General features: G+C 38.5%; 1 protein-coding gene across 1 annotated transcript in view; it reads left to right on the top strand.

Moving 5' to 3' along the window:
• The window catches only part of ADAMTS19 (ADAM metallopeptidase with thrombospondin type 1 motif 19), a 205152-nt gene that overhangs the window by 13691 nt on the left and 167632 nt on the right, over positions 1–23829 (top strand). Inside the window, exon 3 of the mRNA XM_075178766.1 lies at positions 23508–23667. Within this exon, the coding sequence (XP_075034867.1) occupies positions 23508–23667 (160 nt within the window). The remainder of the gene's footprint in view (positions 1–23507; positions 23668–23829) is intronic.

Below are 23829 nucleotides of genomic sequence, written 5' to 3'. Positions count from 1 at the left end.
AAACCACAAACGAACAACAGGAATCAGCAGGAGCTGAATACACGAGGAAACACAGGAACATCTTCAGAGGCTCATGGGGAATGAGACTCCAAGATCAGGCAACGAGGTATTGACCACAGGTGCTTTAAATAGGGAGAGTTGCCTGATCAGCCAATTAACTAAAAGCAACAGGTACTGAAGGTTTGAAAGGGCTGCACATGCGCAGACCCTCAGGATGATGGACGGCCACAGTTCCTAAACACATGAGAAGCAGCACTCACAGTCCGGTGAGTGACAGCTGCCTAGGAGTCATCCTTGACCCTTCCCTCTCTACCACTCCCCACATTCAATCACTCTCCCAATTTTGTTGTTTCCACATTCAAAACATCTTTAGGATTAGGCAACTAAGACCCTTATCCACTAGCTAATCATCTCATCTGAACTATTGCAACCTCCTACTCAGTGGTCTCCTCTTTCCTGCTTCTCGTCACTCCAACCCATCCTCAATGCTGCTGCCTGACTAAATTTTCTTTCCCACCACTTCACATCTGCTGCCCTTCTCTGTCAGGCTCTTCCCTGGCTCCCTCTCCGCTTCAGAGTTCAGTTCAGTTCAAACGTCTTACCCTCACCTATAAAGCTCTAACCCAGATCTTTCTCACCTATGTCTCCAACCTCATCTCCCTCCAAGCTTTATCCCGCCCTCTCCAATCTGCCAATGACCATCGCCTCTCCTTCTCACTTTTTACCTCTTCACACTCTCCAAGACTTCTTCTGTGCGCCTACCCTACTTTGGAACTCACTACCTCTCCCACTCAGGCTTTCTACCTCCCTCCAAGCTTCAATGGGTCTCTAAAAACACACCTCTTGATCAAAGCCTATCGGCTCTCCTCCTAACTCACCCATACTCCCCTTGTCTCACCCTCTCTGTTTCATCATCATCATCATCAACATGTATTTATATAGCGCCAGCAAATTCCGTAGCACTTTACAATTGGGAACAAACATTAATAAAACAATACTGGGTAATACATACAGACAGAGAGGTAAGAGAACCCTGCTCACAAGCTTACAATCTATAGGACAATGGGAGTTTGAAACACAACGGCATGTGCTACATCATATTGCACAATGGACCAGAATGCAAAGGTAAAAGTATTGAGTGGGCTGTGTGTGTGGCAATGTTGGTCAGAGTGTTGTTGGCTTGCGTTAGCTGTGTAGAGGATGGTAGTAGGGTAATCTAGGGAGATTAAGATGGTGGTTGAGGAATATCATAACCTTGTCTGAAGAGGTGGGTTTTCGGTGAACGCTTGAAGGTTTGAAGACTAGAAGAAAGTCTTACTGTGCGAGGGAAGGAATTCCACAAAGTGGGTGCAGCCTGTAAAAAGTCCTGTAACCAAGAATGGGAGGATGCGCTGAGAGTGGAAGAGAGATGTAGATCTTGTGCAGAACGGAGGTGTCGAGTTGGGAGATATGTTGAGACAAGTGAGGAAATGTATGTCGGTGCAATTTTGTTGACGGCCTTATATGTTAGTAGAAGAATTTCATATTGGATTTGTTGAAATACAAGCAGCCAATGTAGAGACTGACAGAGTGGCTCACCAGAGGAATAACGGTTTGCAAGGAAAATCAATCTAGCCGCTGCGTGCAAAATAGATTGTAGGGGTTCAAGTCTGACTTTGGGAAGACCAGTAGGAATTGCAATAGTCGATGCAGGAGATGATTGCATGATGTTTTTGCTGTGTCTTGTGTCAGATATGTGCGTATTCTGGAAATGTTCTTTAGGTTTATGTAACATGATTTAGATATAGAGTTGATGTGGGGAATAAACAACAGTTGTGAGTCAAGGATTACACCTAGGCAACAAGCTTGCGGGGTAAGATTTATGGTCATGTTATCAACAGAAATAGAAATGTCAGACTGGAAGCTTCTCTTTTTGGGTGGGAATATTAATAATTCAGTTTTTGAAAGATTGAGTTTGAGTTGGCGAGAAGACATCCAAGATGAAATGGCAGAAAGACAGTCAGTAACGCGAGATAACACAGATGGTGAAAGATCAGGAGAGGATAGATAGATTTGTGTATCATCCGCATAGAGATGATACTGAAAGCCAAAGGAGCTTATTAGTTTTCCAACAGAAGTAGTGTAGATAGAAAATAGCAGAGGACATAGGACTCAGCCTTGTGGTACTCCAACTGATAAAGGAAGTGGAGCAAAGGAGGATCCAGAGAAATTAACACTGAAAGAGCGATTAGATAGGTAGGATGAGAACCAGGATAGAACAGTGCCTTCAAGACCTAGGAATTGTAGCGTTTGTATGAGGAGAGAGTGGTCAACAGTGTCAAGTGCAGCAGAGAGATCCAGGAGAGTTGGAAGAGAGTAATGGTTATTACTTTTTGCTGTGATCAAATCATCGACAACCTTGGTCAGCGCAGTCTCTGTGGAGTGTTGAGAGCGAAAGCCTGTCTGAAGAGGATCCAATAAGTTGTTTGCTGTAAGAAAGTGTGTGAGGCGAGTGTAGGTAATTCTCTCGAGAAGCTTGGAGGGGCATGGGAGCTGAGAGATGGGGCGGTAATTTATGAGCGAGTTAGGGTCAGAATTTAGTTTTTTTTAAAATGGGAGTAATCACTGCATGCTTGAATAGTGATGGTAAAATACCAGTAGAAAGAGATAGATTCCAGATTTTAATTAGAGGGGGAATGAGCACAGGAGACAGGGACATACCAATTTGTGAGGGAATGGGATCAAGAGCACAGGAGGTAGAGTAGGAAGATGAGAAGAGAGTAGAAACTTCATCTTCATTTGTGGGATCAAATGAAGAGAGAATGTCAGAGGGTGCTACAAAGGAATTGAGCCGATTGCTTGTCAAAGGAGATGAAATCATTTCAAATCTGATCTTATCAATTTTGTGGTTGAAATAGGAAGAAAAATCCTGGGCACTGATGGTAGGTAGAGGATTTGGGGCAGGAGAGATTCAGAAGAGATTTAAATGTGTCAAAGAGGCATTTGGGATTAGAAGCCTGAGCATAGATGAGAGATTGGAAGTAGGTTTGTTTAGCAGTGTCCAGAGAATTTCTATAGGAGTGGTAGATATCAGTATATGTGATGAAATCATTAGAGGTACAAGATTTACGCCAGTAACGTTCTGCTTTACGAGAGAGTTTTTGTAGAGTTCGTGTTACTGTAGTGTGCCACGGTTGGCAACAAAGTCTACGCGAAGTATGTAGTGTCGCTGGAGCCACTTGATCCAGGGCAGTTGCTAGGGTTTGGGGAAAATGGGGTACTGCCTGATCAGTAGAAATTTGGGAAAGAAGGTGTTGGAGAGAGGTGGAAAACTGTTGAAAATCAATAGAGTTGAAATTCCTGCAGTTGTGAGCTAATAAGGTGATGATCCGAGACGCATAGAGAATGGGTTTCATCCCTATTTGTTTGTACTCCCTTTGTTTTGTACACTCTCAGGAGCAGGGCCCGTTTACCTCGTGTTCTCCTTTCTCAACTTTTGCTACCAGAAGCATGCCTTTGCCTTCTCTCCCCTTCTTTTTCTGATAATGTTTACTGCATCCTCTATACTGGGTACAGGGTCAGCTAGAGCTGTTTTACTCCCTTTTATTTCCCCCCTCTTCCCATGCCCCTAGCTCCTCAGTGCCTGTTACCTTGTTTTGTCCATTTTGTAGTGCTGTGTTTTTGTTGTCATTATACTGTTTTACCTGTAATGTTTTGCTCTGCTTTTCCATGATATGTCTTACTATATATTCTCTGCACAGCGCTGTCAACCTCTTGTGGCGCCTTATAAATAAAAGATAAGAATAGCAGTAATAATTTAGTAACGGTCATTTTGCACATATTTTATAGCTAGAGTGCATGGACAGCGCACACACAGGCTCATACTGTAGGTATAGCAATGTCATCTCAGACAGGCTGCAAGCACTATGAATATTTATCTATAGTTTTTATTTGTTAAACAGCCTTTGTTCTGCACAAAACAAAAATCACATCTAAGTAATGTACATAGCAACAAATGAATCACCAGAGGTACAGCGAAAAGCTGAAGAAGGCTAAGAGATCACACTAAACTTATTACATAAATAACATTAACAATTAAGTTCCAATCTATTTAATTACAAATGTAATTAAAATATTCATATTGTAGATCAGAAACTGGCAATTTAATGCATAATACATAGAAATTTCTTAGGGCAAAACATGTTTGTTTGCAAATTCGGTAGCTGCAAATTGTACGTATGCATATAAGCAGAGTTCTATCTAAAAATGAAATATAATACATAGCTTTTCCTGAAAGCGTTTGGTGTCCTAATTAAATGTTATAAATGATTTTGCTATATAACACTAAAGGGCAACCTAGTCCACTTCAGGATATGTCTGTAACAAATAACTATTTGCTCAAAATACATTGAAGATGAAACTGCAGCAGCTTTTATAAGCACATTATGCTTATTTGTTAAATCTGTAAATTCCATTATTTAGGAAAGTTTGTAGCTATCAGTCTCTTTTAGGACTAAACGTATCAAGCTGAGAGTTTCTGGTGGGTTTGAAAAATGAAGATGTTGCCTATAGCAACCAATCAGATTCTAGCTATCATCTATTTAGTACAGTCTACAAAATGATAGCTAGAATCTGATTGGTTGCTATAGGCAACACATCCACTTTTTAAACCTACCGGAAATTCTCAACTTGATACATTTATACCTTGGTGTTAGTTCTGGGATAATCAATACTAATGGGTTAAAAAGTATAACAGCAAAAACAAGACCACTGAACATGATCATGTTTGGCCAACATACCTTGAACAGTTGTCCTTACTAATTAACAATTTTCCAAATAGTGAATCATGGGGGGATGTTTTGTCCATATATTTCAGTGAACTGTTTTTGGATAATTTAACCAGGAAGAGATTACAAAGATCTTAAGAGTCTACCTACATGAATGCATTTCTCTAAAGTGCATTTGTAAAATGCCCTTAAACTATAGACAATATAGATCAATCACAGGGAACACTGTTCAGTATGAACAAATTGCTTCACCCAAATTCAATCAATGTCGATCCAGTCTTCTCTCTTCATTTGTGGGTTCAACTGATTAGAGTATTTGTGGTATATGCATTTACCTACATTGTAACTGTATGGTCCTAATTATAAATTCTCACTATGAGCCATAATCACACCATTTCCATTAATAATTCTTAATACAATATCTGTATTGTATCCATTTTGTACTGTACAGTACTGTACTCTGGTGCAAGACCAACATATTCCACTCATTTAGTATAAATCAAATGTACTCCCAGGCGCAATGGTATGATTGTTAACTGTCAAAATGTTTGTGTATACCTTTGTTTAGGAATGTAATTAAACCAATCGGAATGATCATACAGACCATTTAGTAATAAAACATAATTCCAGTATATTGGGTGGAATTGATAAACACAGCACAGTAAGGTTATAGGGTCCCCTTATAACCTATAAATACACATTACCAATGTGTCTTGGATAATCAATGGCACAACAATAATAATAATAAGCATCTTGTCCTTGCTGATAAGTACATATAAATACTTGTATATTACAGGTTTGTTGCCAAACATGGAGCTTTGCTACAAAGATAGACCGGAGTTACTTTTGTAGGTGACTACCTCTATTGGCGAAAGGGTTGTTATTCCAAATATTAGTATTTTCCCAGTGGGCCACAAACAGGTTCGCGTAACTGGGTGCGAACTTCGCTCCCATTGCAGTTCCGTGAACCTGTCTGTAAAATTGCCCACTGGACCAAAAGTAATTATGGTTTAGCACAAAGTCAATGCTCTGTACAAGAAATTCTATTTGTTCTGTTGGTAGTTTGGATAATTCTTCTAGGATGGTTTTGACATGGTTACACTCTGCTTGATGGTCTATGATTGTGTACAGGGACACAACGTCACAGGTCATCATTAAATATTCAGGTTTCCATTCAAAATCTTTAAGTACCTCCAACAGATGGCCCTTATCCCTTAAGTAACTAGTTTGTTGGGTTACTAAAGGTTGAAGAAACCAGTCTATGTACTGAGCTGTTACGGCCGTACAGGACCTCACTTACAGAGAGGACGTGGAAGTAACAGCTGCAGAGTTACAGTGAGAGACGGAAACCAGAGGACCGGAGCTTCTTCCGGATTACCATCTGACAAAGGTTAGTCTCTCTAGCAGCGCTAGAAGGATATTCAAGTTCTGGATAAAGAAAATAGGTAAACGGACATTATGGTCTATTAGCCAGACAAAAGGGGATTATTGCATTACAAACATTTTGCTCTATTGGACTGCATCTTTACACCTCATCGATCTTATTCAACTTTACAGTGGAGGACTTATTGCTCTCATATGGACAAGATATGCTGGACTTTTTAGAGGTAATCACCTACAAAAGTAACTCCGGTCTATCTTTGTAGCAAAGCTCCATGTTTGGCAACAAACCTGTAATATACAAGTATTTATATGTACTTATCAGCAAGGACAAGATGCTTCTTATTATTATTATTGTTGTGCCATTGATTATCCAAGACACATTGGTAATGTGTATTTATAGGTTATAAGGGGACCCTATAACCTTACTGTGCTGTGTTTATCAATTCCACCCAATATACTGGAATTATGTTGTTTTATTATTAAATGGTCTGTATGATCATTCCGATTGGTTTAATTACATTCCTAAACCAAGGTATACACAAACATTTTGACAGTTAACACTCATACCATTGCGCCAGGGAGTACATTTGATTTATACTAACTTAGTGGGGACTGGGGCATACCCCTCACATTTCTCCCACAGGCTGCAACCTTCACAAAGTGAACTAGCGCGGTCCCTTTTCAATACTATAATCCACTCATTACCTCCTAGATGTTTTTTGTTGTTTTTTTTGCCTAAGGCCTGTTTTCTTTTTGTATTAATCATTTACACATTTGTATAGTACATTACTATCATCTACAGAAAGCCCAGGGATATTTACCTGTTTACTGATACATAAAGACACACAGTATTTTACAAAACATCAACCTCATCAGCTCTTATTTCTGAATATACTGTAACAGCATGAACATTATTCCTCCTTTAACAGATACCACGGGTTACTTGTTGTCCAATAATTACTGGGATATAACTAGTTATTTTTGTTTTGTACAGTATTATTATTTTTAATTTTAGAAATGGATAAAATAGCATAATATGAAATATAATGTAAAACATTATATGAAAATAAGCTCAGACTAGAAGAAGAGAACATTAGAACAAATGATACACAGCTGGCATTTGCTAAATAACAGAAACAGATTTGGGGAATTGAAATCCACTGCTAATATTTCAATGAGAAGCTCATTGTAAAGAAACAGATGTATTCATACACAGACTATACATGTGATGACAGAAATTAATAGTCCTGGAACAAATGTTTGATTTCAGACCAGATGGATTTGTAAACTATTCATACAGCAATGTGGTAATTATGTTAAGTGAATTGTTTTATAAGTGCCTTTACAGTGAAGCTGACGTTTTGTATCTAGATAATTCTTTAGAAATATGCAATATGATAAAAAAAATATACGTTTTTGGCTTTTGTCAATGCTGTATATGTTCTGATGAGCCGTGTAAGCTTTTAGGTACTGTATTGTCACTTGACTTTGTCAGGTTTTAGTGACCATTAATGTCTAGAGTTATGTTACACTTAAATCATACAACATTGCAATTTCCACTCTATTCATGTGTAAGCTCTACTCAGTGTTGACTGAATCTTCCGGCAGTGTTTTCTATGCTACGTTTCCTACTAATGATTTTACCTGCAGCAAAAGCAGAAACAAAATAGCACTACGTCACATTAAGTAACAGGTTATGTAGGTGGGACTTCTGCGGCCTGCTTCAGGGATTAAAAAATAGTTTTTGAAAGTGTTAAATGAAGTTTGTCTATAACAAATGTGCTGCATCTGTATATCAGAGCTTTGTCCAACGGACATTTACTGTACCAATGGCAACGTATCTTCACAATGCATGCAAAATGTAGCTGTCACAGTAGGACCCATTCTTTCCCATTTATATTTGAATGCTTTTAAAGGTTCAACATCTACAAATTGTTTCATACATTTTAACATTGGTCAAAAAACAGCATGCAAAATGCTGCAATGATTCATATCACAGCTGCATTGTACAAGCAGGTTCTAGATGACTTGCTTACTGTGAACACTTGTCCACAGGGAATGTGCAATGCTCAATAAGGTCCATGTGTCAGTATGCCCATCATTTCTGAGGACATGTTGCAGCTTGGGTGCACTAAAGGTGGACATGCCAATTTTGTAAGACTGAAAGCTGATAGATAATGACATTTGGAATAATTCACAAATATATATGTAGACAAAATTAACACAAAGTCCATGATGTTTGAAATTGTATCTAGCCATATTAGCTACCTGAATGTGAACCATTAATGTCTGAACCCATCCATCATAGACTTACTGACAAGTTCAAGAGAGCAAATAAAAATGCTTCCTCCAAAATTTCTGTGCTCCTTTCAAATATCTTTTGTTTTGCCAAGCTCCTGAAATGTACTGTTTTAGGGGCTTACGAACTATCCAAGCAAATTAACTCATAGATGCAGAGTAAAATACAAGCCACAGTATTCTTTACATAATAGCACCAATAGCACCAGACATGGAATCTAAACCACAATTACACAATTGTCACTCTTCATTTTCTACCTTCTTCTGAAGGTTTGCAATATTTTACTCAATATATTTAGTATTATATGGGCTAGATATCAAACAATACTTTCCTATTGTTTCATATACTGTCCCTTTACCGTCTAATGGAAAATCTAAAAACAATCTATTATGTGGTTAAAAAAAAACTTCTCTTCTGTTCTGTTATTTTACCTAATACTGATATAGTCTAATGGGTATATTTAATAATCTGTAGGCTTGAAAAAGTGGAGATGTTGCCTATAGCAACCAATCAGCTTTTAGTTATGATTTATTTAGTACATTCCACAAAATTACAGCTAGAATCTGATTGGTTGTTATAGGCAACATCTCCACTTTTTTAAACCCGCAGTTTAGTAAATATACCCCAAAGTGTCTATTTTATTCAAAATATTGGACAAATCATTTATTACCTTTGTCGTAAACATAAGAATATAGAGTATTTTGGCATAGGGCTTTACAGCCAAGTATGATGTGTACATCAGAGCTAAAACAGTGAATTGTATTATTAAAAGATCTGAGGATATTTCAAATAATCCTGGCACATTCAAAGTTTCTTATTTGAGCTATTGTTAAGAATCCACTGTGATCCTTCTATTTTACAGTGGACTTGCCCTCCCTACACTACTTAATCCATAAATTAAGAAGCAAACATGTCCTACACTGTCAGTAATGTTGCTCCTGAGTGTATAACTGCAATTAGCTAACACCTTCAACTCATAATACTTAAATACTGATTCCGACTTACAGTGTTGCCTTTTACTTTATCTATTTCAGGGACACATGGAATACCTATTATAGGGTACTCTGTATAAATAGAAATTGTGTACAATTGGTTTCATTAGTGAAATTAGAATTAGCCATAATAACCATATATTATCATATCAAATAGCCAAATTAATAGGAAAGAAGATAGATACAAGCATGATAATCCTCAACAGTGATGATCCATAATGTATTTTTTATGTAATATGGACATACAGCATTTATAGTAATTCATTAAGTATGTGGAACATGCTTTATTACACGATAATTGGCCATCATGCTTTGTTGGCTTTCTGATACATTTACTGCATTATGTTTTAGATGAAACTACTTAAGGTTCCACAATTATTTCTACCTTCAATGGCAGGGTACCAGTATGGGAGCCGATAGGGCCCCAACTGATAAGAACTGTATGTTACATTATCATATTTTCCATCCCCCTGGTACTAATAAAGCTGAGCCTAGGAGTCAATTGATTAGAGCTGGAAGGATCATTTCTAACAATGTATAGTTTGAAAAGAGAGCTAGTGAGATTATTTATACATTTACACATAGTCGTTATGAAAAGGGAATGCTGTTGCAATCTAAAGAGAATGTTAAGTTGATACAGAGGGTATCATTCTTGGAGGAGAATAAGAGTGTTAAAATAGTAACTTTGTAATTACTTATGATAGAAAGTTATTTTGTGTTTCAAGAATTATTTATAAATATTGGCCATTACTTAAATAAGTACTATATAAGGGAACTTTTTTTTTTCTGCATACATTCTTTCACACAGGGTGCTAATGTTGTTAATTCACATGTAATAGCAGATATATAACAACTAATTATCTGCTCTCGATTTCTTGCTGCACCCCAACTTCTGCAAGGACATTTCCCTGCAGGAGTTGTAGGCATTTTATTTATTTATTTTTATTAACTTTATTTATTGCAAGTTTGAAAAAATAATATTTGTATAAAAGATCTATAATAAGATAAAGAGATAAGTCAAAACAAATGGGAATTGTGGCCATTGTAATAGAATTATTAAAGGGCTTTTGTCTCTTTTCCAATACTGTGTAAACCAGTCCCTTTAAAACTGTATGCCACATGTGATAGAAAGGATGTTGTGAATCTTTTCAAATGACACTGTGGATTGGGCTATGTTGGCCAAACTTCAAGGCCAAATTAAGCAAAACATAATAAACATAAATTTAATTAACCCCCCCCCCCCCCCATAAAATACAGAGGGAAAAAATAAGAATGGGAAAGTCCATTAGTAGGGCATTTCCATATTTATAGGCAAATACATTTTGGCAGATATTGGAGTAGAGGAAACATGTGATCCCATGGTGGTAATTTGAAGATTGGTTTATTTAGAATGGAAGCATTTTGTATAGCGTTAGGCACAGTACATGCAAGTGGACTGAATGATGAGTTTAATTTCAGCTATTTTTGAAGTAATGTTTTGTGTAGGCATGCCCCTTTCATGATAATATATTTTTTTGTTCATACTTCACCTAAAAACATTTGGCATTTTTATATTTGAAGCGATTGGACTTATGGGTCTAACTTGGCAAGTTGGTTGAAGTATTGGTAACCTGTGTATTCATATGATATAGTACTTATGCTTTTGTCTACAATTTATATCTCATTTTGGTGGATTGTAATACTGTTGTAGTTCTTTTGTGTAATGTTTGTGGTAACAGTGCATCTTGTGCCACCTGAACATGTAATTATATGGACATCTATCTTTATAGGATATTGTCTATGGTTATTGCAATAAATAATGTGTACCCTGTATATTACTCTACACTATAATACAAACTGGGAAATTAACTGTAGGAACATAGTGATATAATGATAAGGTGGTATTTAGCACTGTGATTGGTTGAGCTATATAAAAATATGTTCACTATGGTGCTTTTTAAAGGTTTTGATGAAGATTTTTGTGGTCTCAAAACATTATACTTTTATTCTGTGATTTCTGCTACTGAATAAAATAGCTTAATGTTTTAAGGAGCTGTTGTCCTGTTTTCTGTTACTGCATCCTGTTTAGCTAATAATGTCTGATATGGGTGGTTCAGAACTGGCCTCCCATGAAGAGTTAGTACTGTGGACCGAAGTGGTGAAAGCCTAAGATCCATGGGACAAGTGCCGGCATCTCTGTGAATCCAGAATTAGCTCAGAACACAAAAGTTTTTGTTTGTATTTCAGCACAGTGCAGATGTCATGGTGAGAGTGTACAGAAGTGTTTGGATAATATTATCTGGAATGCATCCTTATGTACTGAAAACAAGCATTGTTAATAAAGTATTTTATGCAATATGGTGTGCCCCCTATTTTTCTTTTCTACTTAATATGTAGCCTGCCAGTGCTCATCTGTGAGAAGTTCACCATACATACAAAGTATAGCATTTATATGTCTTTTAAAAATATGTTACAGATATCCACTTCCCCCTAATTCTCTTTAATTATTTTTTATCTATGTTTTCCTCTTTTTTTATTCTCTGACTCTCATTGCCCCAACTTTGCTATGATCAGGATGGGCAATTTCAACATCAAAAGTAATTATCAGTTTACTAACAGCAGATACTCTAGCAGAATCGTTACCAAAACATCAGTCATCAATATTTTCACGAAAACCAATCAATACAGTCAGAGCTGTTAACTTAAGAGTTAATTCTCTATAAATCAATTGAATTCATATTTGCCCTTTTCCTTACCCACTCCATGCTTTATTTTCTGCCTTAGGCCACTGCCAATTCACCAGACCTGGTTACCTCATCTTCCAGTTACTCTGCATATGCCTGAGCCAGCAAGCCGGTTCACGCAAGTGCAGAAGGGCCATGCACTGGCCTCGTGAGCAGTCAGGCTCCTTTTAGCGCAGACACCAAGTGTCGCCGGGGAGCTGAGTATTGCTCAGCTGCCCTGGTGACATTTTAAAGAGAAATTGCTGCGGCCAAAATCGCTGCAATGGACAGCAACAAAAAATCTTCAATTTAAAATGGTCTTGATAAATAGACCCTTTTATTTCTTCCGAGACAGATAACAGCACAATATATGGAGTAGATTAGAGGCCTAGAACGTAATCTACAGTTTGTCTGTTCTTTTCCCTTTATGATTTGAAACTAGAAACTCCTTTTATTTTTGTACACTTTTAACGAAACAACTCTTAATAAAGAAAGATAATTAATCATATACATAAAATCTACATATTTCTTACATAATTCAAATATTTATTTTCTTTACATAACTTTCTAGTAGATATTACAAAGCACGTGTCTACAAATCTAGTAAGGTATACTTGTACACGACACTAGACCTTTTTGTTTTATAACAAAAGCGGTTAGCTATTCACTGGAGTTTAGTTATTCTGTCAAATCAATTATGACTTGCGTTCAAGCTTCTTTGCTGAAAATGTCAGAAAACTACTTATCGTCTACATCTAACTAATAATCAATGTGTTACAAAGTATGCATTTGATAATTAATGTAAGATACATTAAGTTTCTTAATATACTGTCATATTAATATGTGATTGTGATCTAGGGCAGCATGGTGGCTTAGTGGTTAGCACTTCTGCCTCACAGCACTGGGCTCATGAGTTCGATTCCCGAACAATATCTGTGTGGAGTTTGTATGCTCTCCCCGTGTTTGTGTGGATTTCATCTGGGTGCTCCAGTTTCCTCCCACACTCCAAAAACATACTAGTAGGTTAATTGCCAGCTATCAAATTGACCCTAGTCTCTGTCTCTCTCTCTCTCTCACTCTCTCTCTGTCTCTCTCTCTCTCTCTCTCTCTCTCATGGGGCAGGGACTGATGTGAGTTCTCTGTACAGCGCTGCGGAATTAGTGGTGTTACATAAATATCTGATGATGATTTCTGTTAAAGCTTGCGATTCTAAAAAAGACTAAAGATAATTAAAACAAATGATCTTTTGTTCCATTATATAATCTAAAAGCACAAATTTTGGTGAAAGAATGGATTGTTAATGGATTTTGACTTCAAATACTAATACAAAATAAAATAGTTTTAAATGGAAGCAAACAGGAAGTGGCAGACTGAGAGTTAGATAGTGTCACAGTCCGCTCCCCGGGTGTTTCTACCCGAGCCTCAATACACTGACTTTCACTTTAAATCTCTCCTTGGTACAGACTGTCAGCCACGGTTTGCACCTGTGATTACTTCACCTGAGTTTTTAGTCAGTTCTGTCATTGGTCAGCCCTCCTTTATAAGCCTCCTCCCTCCACCTATTCATTGCTGGTTCTTCAAGTCTACATCTGGCCTGGTTCAGCTGTCTTTTCCCGTTATTATCTATGCCGTTATCTGCTCTGCATGCATCGCTGACTGCTGCTGATTCATTCCACATCCCTGTGGTAAGCTGTGGCTCATGGTTTGCTGCATATCTGGATTCCGTTGATCTCTGCTCACCTGTTCCACTCATTCGTGGTAAACGCTATGATCAACGCCCACTATCTACTCTGCATGCACTGCTGACTACTGCTGACTCGTTCCACATCCCTGTGGTAAGCTGTGGCTCATCATTTGCTGCATATTTGATTACTGTTGATCTCTGCTCATCTGACCCACTCGTTACTGGTTGTTGCTGTGATCATCTCTCACTATTTACTCTGCCTACATCGTAGTCCTCTGCTAATCCCTTCCGCAGCTATGTGGTGATGTGGCTCATCATCTGCAGTATACTCGGCATTCCATTGGACTTTACGTTTATGTTCCACGCCTTAGTGGTACTTGCTGTGATCAACGCTGTATTCTGTCTGCACTGCTGAACTCCGCTGACTGTTTCTACTCTCCTGTATAACAGCCGTGGCCCATCATCTGCAGTATACTCTTTACTCCATTGAACTTTGTATTTATGTACCACTCTTAAGTGGTAATTGCTATTATCTCCATCTGATATCAGAACTGTGTCTCTCTGTATGCTACCTAGATCTGTTCACCCATCTGTCTCACTGGGAACTTCCCTGGAGGGCCACGACCTGCAGGGTGGAAGCCGCTGAAGTCCTTGCGGGAATCCCTGGTGAATACCTTCCATCCTGTTAGACTCCACGCCTCTAGGGAAGTCTAGCCAATACCAGTTGAGACAGCAGGATCTCACTCATTTCTTCGTGTGAAAACCTGACAGATAGGAGGAACAGGCTCCTGATAGATCAGACGATAGTTTGAGGGCTCTGTCACGCGAAGTGTGCCCTGTAGGAAAAGAAGCTCATACAGCCAACGTAATATATATACTGTATGTACCAAATAATTTACATATGTCTAATCAGCCCTGTGTGATATTCCAGATTTTATTGATATGAATATCTATACTGTTTCACGTTCTACCAGGACATGCTGACTCTGAAAAAAAATAAATTCAATATTTTGGTGATTATCAGGCAGGTGCGCAAAGCCAAGAACTGTATCCCTTGAAGCTCTGGTACTGAAATTCCACTGGATCACTTGTTCGCAAAAGATTTTTATGTTGCAAAAATGTGATAGTCTGTCAAGTAGGAGCTCTGTATTGTTCTTTATAAGACAGGGGGGTATATTTACTAAGCTGCGGTTTGAAAAAACGGAGATGTTGCTTGTAGCAACCAATCAGATTCTAGCTGTCATTTTGTAGAATGTACTAAATAATTGATCACTAGAATCTGATTGTTAATCTGGCAGCTATAGGAAACTCTCCACTTTTTCAAACCTGCAGTTTAGTAAATATACCCCTGAATCTTTAAATTAGCCGCTGAATTTTCTTCTTGCCATCAGAAACAAACTGCATTTTGTTTTAAATTGCCACTTAAATAATGTGTTTGTTGGGTACTTTTACAGTGTGTGTGTGTTGTGTAGTTGTCATTTCTTATAGGCGTATTTACACAGTACCATGTATCTTATTCCACATAGGATTTAGTAATTCCTATGTTACATTGCACATCTGTTAACTTCCTAAACTATGGCCGTTGACTATAGCTTACAACTCATACTTGCCGACTTTCTTCAGCTCCCTTTCCGGGAGCCAGCCAGTGGAGGGGGGCGTGAGGGAGGCGGGATGGCATGACGCAAACGCGTCATTTGACAGCGGGGGGCGGGGCCAAACGCAGTGATTCACCGGGAATCGCAGCATTTGGGATCTAATTCTGCCCACTTCACTAAGAAGTGGGGCACTTCCTAGTGAAGTGGGCAGAATTCGGGAGATTGCCACACTCGCAAAATGTGGGAGTCTCCCGGACATTCCGGGAGAGTTGGCAAGTATGTTACAACTTCAGTGAGTCTTTTGGCACCTGGCTCAGAATTAGATGAAAGGATTAATTGCATATATGTTTACACTTGTGTTCATTATTGTAAGAAAGAAAGGATGCTTGTTTAAATGTTTTAGTATTAAATATTTTAAATGCCTTTTTAACTTATTTGCAGGAGTGCACAACTCACAAAGACAAGTTGGAAAAATTCTAGACCAATAATTTGATTAAATGCACAAAACTATGCTTTCTATTCTGAATGTTCTCATAGCAAAATGTTATGCTAGGCTGACATTTATGACGTACTACTACATGTGTGTAACATGTATGGTAACAAATGTTTTGAGAGGCATTTAAATTGCTATTTATACCGAGGGGATTCACCTTAAAGAAATAATGATTGTTTTCCATGACTCCAAAATAAATATATTTATTTTGTTATGTTTTATATTATGCTTATTTTATAATAAAAAGATCAGTTACAAAATTAACTACTGGTGCTTTCCCACCACTATAGTGATATAGTGACCTTATAAATAGACACACGGGGAAATAAATCTTAGAGATTGGCCCGTGTGTTACAATGGGCCCCTACTTCAAGAGCAGGAAACACCTGTGACTTTATCACTAATGTGAAAAGAGATTTACTGGGTCTATCATCTCTGTCACAGCCCCCTAGTGTCAGAGCATGTATTAATACTATTTTTATAAGTTTATGAAAAAATTATAGTAAATAAAATAAAAAAAATGTAAGTTAAAAAGGAAAAAAAGTAGAAACACAGACGCACAAACCTATTTTAAATGTACTTTCTATTCTATTATATTTAAATTTCATTAATGACTAAACCTCCAATGGAGTGAACTTATTTTGTATCCCTGTAACCCTTAAAACTCACAAAATAGAAAAGAGGTAAAGTTCATTGGTTTAGTTAATGTTGCGAATATTAGGGTATCAGTGTTGGGATGTTGGCAGAGTACAGCTGGTCATAGTGCTTAGTGAGGTTTATTCCTAGGTACTTAAGCTTATGCGGCTGCCTGAGAAACTGAAAGCTGGCTTCTGGGGTGCTAAGGAAAGGTGGGGAAATGTGGAGGGCTTCTGTTTTATTCGCACTGTCTTTAAAATGTGAGAGCTGATCATAATCACTGATGAAATCAAGGATAACTGGGAACATGATGTGGGTAATTGTGAGGAGGGTGCCATCCACATAGAGGGCTAATTTATGGTCCTGGGCGTCTACTTATATCTGTTATGTCTGAGTTTTTTCATTATGGGGGACAGGGGGCATCCCTTTTTTACGCAAAGTGGTACTGAAGAGGCACCATTCGCTAGGCTTATTGCTGAGGGGTTGTGGTAAAGTGCTTATATTCCCCAAAATTCTATCTCCCAAAGAGTGTGATGCATGGAAGGACAGGCTATCGGGGCAAATTTGTTTTCGGCATTGAGGGCCAATATCGGTGCAGGGGCCTCAGTGTTATTAACAAACAGTGTGTATTAAGTCTATCACCTTCTGGGTGTTGTCTGCCTCCTGTCTTCTAGGGATAAAGCCTGTTTGATTTGGGTGGACCAGAGAGGGGACGGCCATGGCTAATCGGTCTGCCATCAATTTGGCGAAAAGTTTTAGGTCCATGTTGAGCAGCGAAATAGGCCTATAGCTGGAACACAATAGGGGGTCCTGATCCTCCTTCAGTATGACCACTATGTTCGCTGCTCTAGTGGCTCCATCAAACTTCCCACCGCGTAGAGTTAAAAAGCTCCAGAAGAATGGGCGTAAGGATTGGGGAAAATTTCTTGTAATACAAGGCTGTGAAGCCATCAGGTCCAGGAGCAGACGAGTTCTTCAGATGTTTAATCGTGGCTATAAGCTCCTCTGGGGTTACGTCGGCATTGAGGGATGTTAGCTGGGCCCGTGTCAGTTGAGGGAGGTGACGCTGCTGTAAGTATTGTTCCGGCTGTTAAGATTTTCAGGGGGAGTCATGTGCATGCGGATAGTATAATTCCAAATAATATATCAGTTGTGTTAATGGATTTCTGTAGTGGAGCCTCGGCAGCTTAGAAATTGTAACTTTCAGATCATGGAATTTAACCAGTTCTTTTCCAGTAATTTAATTGCATGTAATTTAGTGCTATTAAGTTGAATTGTAAAACACACAAACTAGGTGAGCATCCTCATTAATTTACCTGAGCTTGTAACTTTGCCGCCAAGAAAATGTAAAAACAAAGGTCAATGGAAAATTATCGGTTCTTTTCCAACAATTTAATTGCCTGTAAATTATTGCTAATATGTTCAATTGTAAAATACACATACTAATTGAGTGGGATGTAGTTGACAAGCAGAATGTCAACATTTAGAATGACGACATATTCATTAGGTTGCCGCAATAGGATATAATGTGAACAGTCACAACATCAAACTAAGACATTAAATTTAAAGCGGCAATGCCGGTAGTACCGCCTGCACTACCTAATAAAAAAATGAACAATCCCCCCACCAGCACTAGGGACAAAATGCTGTTATTACTATAAAATCCTTGTTATTACTGCACACCCAGCACCCATGCTGACCAGTCTGGGGCTGGTATGTCATTATGGCAGGTGGACCCCATGCTGCTGGCATTGCTCATTTAATGGTGACATTTTAACTGTGGCGACATAATAAACATGTTACCATTCATTGATGCCATGTCAACCCAGGTGAGCATCCTCATTAATTTGCTTGAGTTTGTGCCACCAAATGATGCCTAAATTATAGTAAAATATTTGTTGCAGTCACTGAAAAGATCAGTGACCCCATGGCCATTTAATTTGAAATGAAAAACAAGTAAAAAGTAATGTAAAACAAGCTGAAAAAATGCATGGCTATAAACTGATTAAATTAAAGAACTGTAATAAAAGATAAATAAAAGGTCTTCTCTGAAAAAAACATTAGGGGGTAGATGTAGTAAAGCTTCTAAAAATGAAAAGTGGAGGTGTTGTCCTTAGCATCCAAGCAGGATTAGCTATCATTTATTCTAGTACATTGTAGAAAATGATAGTCTGCAACCTCAACTTTTCCCTTTTAGAAGTTTAGTAAATCTACCACTAGGTGTTGTGTCTATATTGTTTTCCTTGCTTCATGGAATATTTCAGGTTGTGAGCAGGAATGTCTACAGAACCAAAAAAAAATCCCTAATGGATTAGGTGAAGGAAGCTTTTTCATCATTGCACCCTCATAGCTGAATTCGCTAATGCTGCAAGTATTGTATATTCTGCACTTCCTGATAGAGGATACTGTTACAGAGCTTTAGAACCTCCTCCAGATGTGGCTTGTGCATTCCATACACACATCTTCACATGTACTTTTTGTGATTCAAACCATCTTAAAGAGATAAACATATGATGGGAACTTTAAAGGAACGATTGCCCCAATATTCCTTTTACCATACAAATGTTTATTCATTATGATCACTACTGAGACATAACGTACATATACAGTATGTTCCCTCGTTATTTCTAATAATGTCACAATTTATTCCTAGTTCCACTCATATATATGCATGTACATGCCTACATGCTAGTCTATGGGAAAGGAAGACGATATTTATACTTAAGTTTCTTAAGTTTCTTTGGTATGCATATATTTTCTGTTCTTTTAATCACTATTGCTTGGTGTTCTATGATTGTATGTAACATTCACTTATGTTCCTCTACACATAAATATTTTAATGAACACAAAATATTAAAATACATACTTTCATAACAAAACAATAAAGCTAAAGATACTTCAGCAATACAAAAACTGTAAGTAAAGTAATTCTTATTTTTTACTATCATCATAAATTGTCAGCTAATATAATTGGTCTGATATCTATGAATGCCTTATAGATGTCTCTTCAAATGTGAAAAAAATGCTTTAATTAAATGTGACTTTACATCATTGTACAGTTATGGTCCGTGACTCTGAAATTAAGATGATTTCATGATGCTTTTTAAAAAGTCAGAGGTGTGTCCACAAGAAGGTTTATTTTTTTGTTTAACAGTACTTATTTTTGAACCTTAAATGAACAGTTCTCTTCTGAGCACAAGTGGCAAAACATAATACTAAATCTAGAAATATCAGAATAACAGAAGACAGGTCAAATTAGAGATATGCGCTTATTTTGTTTAATTTTTATCACACGTTGTTAAGTTTTTGCTGCTGTCATGTAGTTGAAAAAACTTTTAAACGTATCAGCTCATCTGCAGCACAAAGGGTTCATTCTTCTGCATAGTGCATCAACATTGTTACAACAAAGTTATTATTATTATTATTATTATTATCATTTATTTGTTAGGCGCCACAAGGTATCCGCAGCGCCGCACACAGTACTAACAGTAGACTATACAGGGGGAAACCATACAGAACAATGAACAAAAAGTACCAATACTTCAGAAACTCCGGCTAGTCATATGCAGTAAAAACGGAGCAGAAGAACAGGTATGGAGACAGGAGGTGAGGGGGCCCTGCTCATACGAGCTTACATCCCAAGGGAGGGTAAACAGACCAGGCACAAGAGGAGCCAGTTGAGGCAAGAGGAGAGAAGTGAGGACGAGCAAAGGGAGGAGATGGGGGTTAAGTAGATGGTTGGTAGGCTTTGAGGAAGAGGTGAGTTTTGAGTGCACGTTTTGAAGGAGCACAGAGTAGGAGAGAGACGGATGGAATGAGGGAGGTCGTTCCAGAGAAGGGGGGCTGCACGGGAAAAGTCTTGGATTCTGGAGTGGGAAGAGGTGATAAGGGTGGAGGAGAGGCGGCGGTCATTGGCCGAGCGCAGGGAGCGGGCAGGAGTGTGAATGGAGAGGAGGCTAGAGATATAAGGGGCAGTAGAGTTGGAGAGAGCCTTGTAAGTGGTGGTGATTAGTTTGAAAAGGATTCTGTAGGGGAAGGGGAGCCAGTGTAAGGCAAGGCAGAGAGGGGAGGCAGAGGAGGAGCGACGTGAGAGGAAGATGAGTCTTGCGGCCGCATTGAGTATAGAGCGGGGGAGAGACGGGAGTGGGGGAGGCCAGTGAGGATGAGGTTACAATAATCGAGGCGGGAGATGATGAGTGCGTGGATGATAGTTTTGGTGGCATCCTGAGAGAGAAAAGGACGGATGCGGGCGATGTTGCGTAGTTGGAAGCGACAGGCTTGGGCAAGGGAATGAATGTGGGGGGCAAAAGAGAGATAGGAGTCGAGTGTGACACCCAGGCAGCAAAGTTAGGTGACAGAGGAGATGGTGGTGTTGTTGACGACAAAAGAGAGGTCATCGTGGGATGGGTGTCTGGGCGGAGGAAAGACAATGAGTTCAGTTTTAGAGATATTGATTTTGAGAAAGCGCTCGGACATCCAGGAGGTGATGGCGGAGAGGCAGTCGGATACCCGAGCGAGGAGGGTGGAGGAAAGATCAGGAGAGGAGATATAGAGTTGAATGTCGTCAGCATAAAGATGATACTGAAGACCGAAGGAGGAGATGAGAGCACCAAGGGAGGAAGTGTAGAGCGAAAAGAGTAGAGGGCCAAGAACAGAGCCCTGAGGGACTCCTACGGGGAGAGGGTATGGGGAGGAGGAAGAACCAGACATGGATAAAGTTAAACACAATTAACAGTTGTCTTGGTTGCCTTGTAAATACTATTGTTGTGAATGGGGATTGGATGGGGATTATTGCTATTATATTCACTTATTTACAAAACGCTGACTTAGTATGCAGTGGTGTACTTTGAGAGGATAATAATACAAACAAATGATGTACAATGACGTGAAAGAGAAGGTAAAGATGGTCCTGCCCAAATGAGGTTACAATCTAAGCAGTGTGGGAACAATTTTAGATGCTGAGGGGGAAATATTTTTGGCTACTGCCAGGCAGAAGCATTATCAGCCATCAAAATTAAGGCAGCCAATGGCTACTGGCATTATTGTGCAGCTACAGGTGGTGGTGTTTGTTTGGAATGAGGAGAAACGGTGGATCATCAATCCTTTATATTGTGTAGTGCTGCAGATTCTGCAGTGCCATGTGAATAAATTAAGATGCTGCTGATTAATTGATTCTCACTTTGTCCAGCAGCTGAAGTAAAATAATATTCCAGTAGATCTTCAAAACAACCCTGTCCTTCGTGTGAAGACACCTCAGCACTAATCTGTAATTTACCACAAATGTTTATAGATAAGTAATAAGATGATTATGAGGGAGATAGAGCACAGGGCTATATTGCAACCATCTCTAAGTGCTTTCTACATTACAGAGTTGAAGTCCAAACTATTTTCTTTTCAAAACTCACCTTACAGATGTGGGTTAATTCTCCAGCATGCAAGTACATAGGATAGTAATAGCTATGCATATGATTACACTAGAAGACAAACAAAATCATATTAAGGGTAACATGGATATAGGAAATAAAGTTTCCTTTGAATATGTTTATTATTTGTAATGCTGTAAAGAATGTGCAATATATACAACTTAAAATGGCAATGTGGGTTTGATCACCAGGTAGGGTCAGAAAATCACTACAAGTAGTGAAAGAACCAGAAAACATTCATCCTAAAATCAGCTACAGGCCAATGTCATTCAGCTGCAGGCCAATCTTATTCTGTCACTACTGAGAACTTGCTGCGCTGGGCCTCCGCCATTTATTCTGAGCAGAGCATATTGTGGTGTCCACAGTCAGCAGAGAGCTTAACTGCTGTGTGACCTTTGCCATAGCAAGGCATTGAAGCCCAATAATGCCACGTGCACATATCTGCTTTCTAGGGCTCAAAAATTAAATTCCACTCAGTGGGAAAAGAAACTTTAATGTTCCCTTCCTGTTTGAACAGGAAGTAAAGACTGCTGTAGTGCAGAGTGGAGGCAGGTGGGCAGCAGCAAGTCCCTCTCTAGAATCCTTCGGGGCCCCAAATTTTGCTATGAGAGCACCAAATTTCTTGTTATAGATCCACCTTTGACATAATAAGAAAGACAACTTTACATCCGCTTTAAGAGAGATGTGCTCAGTATGGACATAGTAAAGATTGATACTTCAAAAAAAGATTTTTGAAAATCAAATATTGCATTCAAATTTAGACAGACCCTTGAGCCAGTATAGCATCTTACTGTCAGAAAAAGGGTCCAATAGTGTGGCTCATTCTGGTGTGGGAACCCGTATTATTATCTTCAGAAAACAACAGGAGCCACCATTCTTTCTCACGGCACCCCACCCAGGAGAGTGGAGAACTTTTCATAGAGGGTCTCACTGCATCACAGAAGGGTATCACCATTCTGTTAACACCCAAGACTACCCACAAATGTTCCAGGAAGAAGTATCTAGATATCCTTTTAAAACCCTCAAAATATAAAGAAACAGAATTTATAATTGATGTTAATAACCTGTAGCACTTGTAGGAGGGTTTTAAAGATTACAAGAAAAGAATAAAATACATCTCGCCACCAGCAGGCACAACGATGTATACAATCAATAACTGGATAGTATTTTCCCTTCTTATATTTCCTTTCCTTTGCCCTAGCTACCATGTGTCATGGTCCATTTTTCTCTTCTATTTAAATCTAATGTTGGACTTGCACAGTAATGTGATTGCCACAGGCAGTGAAGATGCCATTACCTAGCATTTGTGTAATAAGCAGAACGGTTGCAAATAGTGTTGTCATCATTTATAAATGGGCACAGTTTGGAGTTTTCTTTTTGTTCTTTCCCTTGGGTGCTAAAAGTGCATAATGTGTTTTAAATAGTGCTCTACATCCGAGATATTTCAGTGGCTACTATTATTTATGCAGTAGACAGATGAATACATTATGTTAACTTGTTTTCCTTAGTTTTATTTGTGATTCTTCTTTGCTAGATGGGCTTTATACAAATAAATGAAGATTTCATATACGTTGAACCTATAAATCGGACACTTACAGCATCTGGCCATGCTCATCGAGTTTATAGAAGGAAAAGAACCGCAGAAGAAAAAACAGAAAATAAAACTACTCATAACTCATATTGTGGAGTTACAGGTATGTTCTTTCATTTGTTTATATTGCCATTGTTTTGAGACATTTGTATTTCTTCATTCCTTATCATTGGGACATAGATCTATAGTGGATCTTCACATCTCATGGAAAACACAAGACCCATGGTTCTATGCAGTCATGTAGCATAGCTAAAACATACTTACC

Source organism: Mixophyes fleayi, chromosome 1 (genome assembly GCF_038048845.1).
Source record: "Mixophyes fleayi isolate aMixFle1 chromosome 1, aMixFle1.hap1, whole genome shotgun sequence".
Taxonomy (NCBI): Eukaryota; Metazoa; Chordata; class Amphibia; order Anura; family Limnodynastidae; genus Mixophyes; species Mixophyes fleayi.
The sequence above is the reverse complement of the archived record's forward strand: the minus strand, read 5'-3'. Positions and strand labels throughout refer to the sequence as shown.